General features: G+C 43.3%; 1 protein-coding gene across 1 annotated transcript; it reads right to left on the bottom strand.

The window, feature by feature from the left end:
* Positions 1-340: 340 nt before the first annotated feature.
* LOC131684706 (hypoxia up-regulated protein 1) lies at positions 341-4,177 on the bottom strand. The gene is made up of 3 exons (XM_058967811.1): positions 3,941-4,177; positions 3,497-3,874; positions 341-3,201 (listed from the first exon to the last, which is right to left on the bottom strand). Exons 2-3 carry the CDS (start codon positions 3,841-3,843, stop codon positions 753-755), a joined length of 2,796 nt encoding a protein of 931 aa, XP_058823794.1. The 5' UTR covers positions 3,844-3,874; positions 3,941-4,177; the 3' UTR covers positions 341-752.
* Positions 4,178-5,402: the final 1,225 nt, after the last annotated feature.

Consider the following 5,402-nt stretch of genomic DNA (forward strand, 5'->3'; position numbering starts at 1 on the left):
GTTCACCTATTCTCACAGCTACGTCACCTAGTGACTAGAAGAAAATTTCCTTCTAGTCACTAAGTGACGTGACTGTGAGAATAGGGCCCCAGAATTTAACCGTATGCGGAGTGCCCGGAAGTAGATGAAACTACGCTGCCCGGGTGGAAGGAGAGTTCGTGAGTTTCCTTTTGTCCTGTGTTTAATTGAGAAACCTTTTTTATGTGTGCGTAGCTACGAAGGGCAGAGCTGCCCGACAAGGGGTCTGACATGGCACTGTAGAACTCAAAAAAATACTATCATCTCGTGAGTGTGGAATTTCGGATAGAATTACAGACACTTCCCTGAAAAAGACATACACTTTCTCTCATGAATATTTTTGTTTCTTTTGGTTTGACAATTGTTTAATTTTTTTCAAAATTAGTTTTAATATTTCCATAATTACTAGTCGTTCTATCCTATCGAAGTTTCTTCGCTTGTTTTCATTATCCCAACCCCGATCTAGTCTGCGACGGGGGGATTCAGTCATATATCGATACATTCTTAGCATTTCGTCTTTGATGAAAATCCTACATATTGTGAATGAAATGGAAATAACTGCTTCTACGGAATGGTTTTTCACGAACAAAAAAATATTTTACGGACGTCTACTGATAATGGATAGAGGAAAACGGCCGGAATAAATGAAAAAATAAATAATTTACCTACAGAGCCAATCAATACAAAACAAAAGAATGTAGATGAACTTGTGCCTAAGTATCACACGAATCCGCCTACAACTCGGTATGCTGCTCGCCGGAATCATTTTCTGTTTTGGTAGGATCGATCTCCTGTTCCTCATCACCGGCCGTATTTTCACTATCCTGTGGAACTTCCTCAACCACTGGTTTCTCGTCATCTTTCGTCTTCGTGTCTTCCTTTGCGTCGCTGTTCTTTTCCACCTTTGGTGGTGGCGTTGGTTTCACCTTTGGACGCCATAGCTTAAGTTTGTTAACCAAATACTTAACCTCACGGTCCAGCAACGACATTTTATCGGTCAGATCCTTAACCGTCAGACGAACAGCGACGTTACGGGCAAGTTTTTCTTGTTCGGCAACCTCCGTCTTGCGCCACTCGATCGTTTCTTTTATGACTCGTTCCAGCGTGTCAATTTCGACCTGAGTGAATACATCCTTTTCGGGGTTTCCTTCCTTGGTGAAGTTCTTTGCTTTATTCAAGAAGTCTCCTGCCCCGGTGATCATTTGCTTCAGCGCATTTAGAGCTTCCGGACGTTCTTTGTGCTCCCAGTGCCGAGCGTAAACCTGGTTCGCAACGGCACGCAATTCCTCCAATTTCTTTTCGTAGGTTTCGGCATCGGCGTCAGCTCCATCTTCGTACAGCCAGTCGGAAATCTCAGAACATGATTTACGAATCGAAGCTGCTTCCTCTGGGGTGGCGCACGAAGCGTAATCATCTTCGTCCAGCCTCACCTGAGCATCGATGACAAAGCTTTCCAGCGCATTCAAAGCAGTTTCGCGTCGTTTCTTGCTGACATCCAATTCGTTTAAAGCTTGAATTTTTGCGAGAGACTTTTCAAACTCGGCTCCCTCCAGGGGTTGTACGTAGAGCAGCTCAATCTCCGTAGGGATTTGCTTCTTGAGAGTAACAGTTTTAACCGCTTCGGTTTTATTCTGTGTTGGATCGGTTCCTTCCGTCGCGGTTGCATTTTCCGCCGTACTAGTAGCGTTTACTGGTTCGTCCTGTTTTTGTTCTTCGCCAGATTCGGTTTCTTTTGCGCTATCCTGCTGAGATGATTCCTCGACAACCGTACCTTTGTCGTCATCTGAATCGCCCGAAAACAGTTTACTAATAGTGTTGCCCAACTTTTGTAGCGTGCTTTCGGCCTCTTCCTTGACTGTCTTTTCTAAAACAAGCTCAACGTTGGCCAAGGAAAAAAGTCCCGAGTCGTCAAGCGAAAAGTGCGCCTTGATGCCCTTTGAGACAACGTTCGTTGCAAGTGAGGCGTTTATCTTTTTGCCCACCTCCTTCAGGCTGACACTTGTCAAATTTAACGAACCTATGTTCTTAATCTCTTCCTTGCTCAAAACTGAATCCAATTCAGCATAGTCAACGGAAAATTCAAAATCATCTGTATGTTTGTTGAAACTGATAACCTTTTTCTGTGGGTAGGCATTCATCGCTCCGAAAAGCGTCCTTCGGACCTGTTTCGTCGCTCCACTTTCACCTTCGCGGGCGAACACGACATGAATCGGAAACAAAACGGCATCCTTTACGACAAACTTTTTCACCTTGAAGCCAGTGGCAAGATCCGCTGCCCGGTAGGCTGCTCCCATGCAAGCAGCTTCATCTGCGTTCAAATTTTTACCCAATTCCTGTTTGATGTGAGCCTTTAGAATTTCTTGTACCTTGGGAACACGTGTGTTTCCGCCAAACAATACCACCTGATTGATGAGCTCAATCGATAAGCCAGACGAAGATAAAGCACGGTCAATCGGACCAGTCACACGATCGTACAAATCCTTACATAGATTTTCAAATTGCTCCCGAGTTACCAGTAAACGGAAATCTTGTTCATCTAGCAGACCCTCAATCTGCGCGTAATGTTCTGTGTTGGCACTGAGCACATTCTTCAGCCTGCCAGCCTCCTTGAATAGTTTAGCCATCGCTCTCGAATTGGTGAATACATCACTTTTAGTCTTGCCCATTTTGTTGAATTCCTGGCCGAGAAAATCTCGCAGACGAACCTGCATCTCTAGCCCGCCCAGCGTTCGATCGTATCCCACTCCAATCACCTGTACTACAGGTAAAATCTCCCGACTTGCTTTATCTTTCACAAGCTGGTAACTGATAACCGACGCTGTCGTCTTGTACGCTCCCATATCGTAGAAGACGAAATACTGCGCCGTTTCATTGAACTCCTTTCGTCGGAATATTCCGTAGTTTAGCGCAACAGCTGTGTAGTCGTTGATCAACTGAAGAACGTTAAGATTAGCCAGTTTAGCAGCGGCAACCATTGCCTGCCGTTCGGCTTGACCGAAGAAACCCGGTACGACAAGAACACACTGCGTTACCGTTTGGCCAGTGAAATCTTCGGCGTAACCCTTGGCCACCTGCAGAATCTGTGCAATCAACTCTTCGATGGTGTATAAGTCTTCTCCGTTGCGGAACACCACCGTTTTGCGGGTTGGATTCTCGACGATGTCGTAGTACGGGAAGCGCTTTCTGAAAGATAAAAAACCATGCTTTATGTCGATAAAGAAGATCGTTTGATATTTTGTAACACAAAAGTAGGTTATTAATGACCGATATAATAGGTTGATTGACCTAATATCATGTTTCTCTTGTTCACAGATAACTAGAAAGTGTCCCACTCAGGATTCCTTACGTTTATTTTATTACTTTTGGAAATTCGGTTTTACCCAAAACCAGGCATTTTTATCAATCAACCTGAATAATGCTTGGACAGATTACGGTTCGATTAACGAATTACAGTTCCATAAAATAGGTACATACATACCTGTACAACTCAACCATTGGATTGTCAACCGTCTTTCCGAGTAGGTCAATCAGATACGCAAAGTTGTTGGCCGGAAACCGAACCCCAATGTTGTAGGCATCCTCGCCTACTACCCGATCGCCATCGCGGAAGGCAATTGCGGTTGGTGTCTTCCGCTTCGACTCCTTGTTCAAGGCCATCTCCATCGGTACGCCTTGCGACACAACGCCGACCTTCATCCATTCACTGCCCAGATCCACCGACATGACGGCGGCTCCGGCAGTAGGTTGAAACAGACCATAAGCCACAGCTGCTAACAGTATCCAAGCCGTGCTAAAGCCAATCCGATTTCGTCGCTGTTGCCCCATTTGTTTCGTTCTCACCCGGCGGATGATTGCACTGCAATGCAACAATCGATTTTGTTTGCTTGATGTGTGAGGTTAATTCAGCAATCAATTATTTTACCTGAATAGATTCGATACTGTTCGAGAATTTGAGAAAAAAAAACTTTCACCTACTGTCCTGTTCGATCTATTTTCACCACTCGACTCCGTGTACTACAATTTCGCAATGAATAAATAATTATCGAACTACTAGAGGCAAATGTGGTCAATCCCCGGGGGGAATGCGTGTACACAGAAGACACCAGAAACCAAATCGGCAGAACGCTCGTGCTGGGTCACCGATTCAATTTACTGACGTGTTTTACAGAGATGCCAGGTACTTTTTTCAAATGTCTGCGATAATAATTTTAAGTCTGGGAAGAACAAAAAATGTCAGGAAAGCTAGTGTAACCAAAAGCCTTTGTATTCAAAAATCTGCAAATATCTGCAACCAAACTAAAAAATCTGCAAATATCTGCAACCAAACTAAAAAATCTGCAAATATCTGCGTCATCGAAAAAATCTGCAGCTTAAATTAAAAGTCTGCCAATTTGCAGACTTGTCTGCAAATCTGGCATCTCTGGTGTTTTATTTCGATCTGTCACTAGATGACGTTCCGTTAAACATCTGATGGGCGCAAGATATTTGTATGAAAAACAGGTGTCACAATTTGCTAGCTCTAGTAGTATTTGATGTCTGATGTAAACTACACAGCAAAAAAAATCTTGTGATATCACATCAAAATCGCTGCACATCGTGCTTTAGATTGAGAATTGTGATATTACACGACTGAGCGCTTCACTAGAACGATGTTCGCGAAATGATGTAATATGAAAGATGTGTTGCCAAACGGCGTAGTGATCTCGATGTAATGGGTCGTTTTTTGCCTTTCTCATATAAAGAAACCGATTTACACAAGCTTAGCTTCAAAGGAACGGCTCAACCATCCCATAACTTACGATTAAGTTTTAACTTGATCCAATTTCCGGTTTCGGAGTGCGCTCACACAGCAAATTTCCATATAAACTGGTAACACTGTGATGTTCTAATGAATGGGATCAATTAGGTTCTACACCAACCGACATAATCCCACAAAAATATGCCGGATGAACCTTCTTTGACAATTCTCGGTGGTTTGTTTACAAGGGAATTACGTGAGTTCGAATGAAACAGTTTAGCACCCGTTGTACTCGAACTCAGGCTAATGATAAAGTAAACAAGCCACCTAGAATTGTCAAACATGAACTTCATTCATCGTGTCGTCAACTTGTAGAACTCAATATTACTTGGGTTGGCGGGTCTAAATTACTAATGACCAATCAAAGTAGTTTTGACCACACTGGCCACCTAGCACACCCAGGTAACCAATAAGTATGCTGAATGCGTCTTAACGGCTACTTGATAAGCACTTAAGTCGTTTTAAATGCTATTTAGAAGTCGCTTTTGGCAAAATATACGGCTACATTACTGCTGTGCTATGAAAATGCTTTTTTACTACTGTTGTGCATTCAGAATGCTGCTTACTGGCAAGAAGTTTTTAAACA

Source organism: Topomyia yanbarensis, chromosome 2 (genome assembly GCF_030247195.1).
Source record: "Topomyia yanbarensis strain Yona2022 chromosome 2, ASM3024719v1, whole genome shotgun sequence".
Taxonomy (NCBI): Eukaryota; Metazoa; Arthropoda; class Insecta; order Diptera; family Culicidae; genus Topomyia; species Topomyia yanbarensis.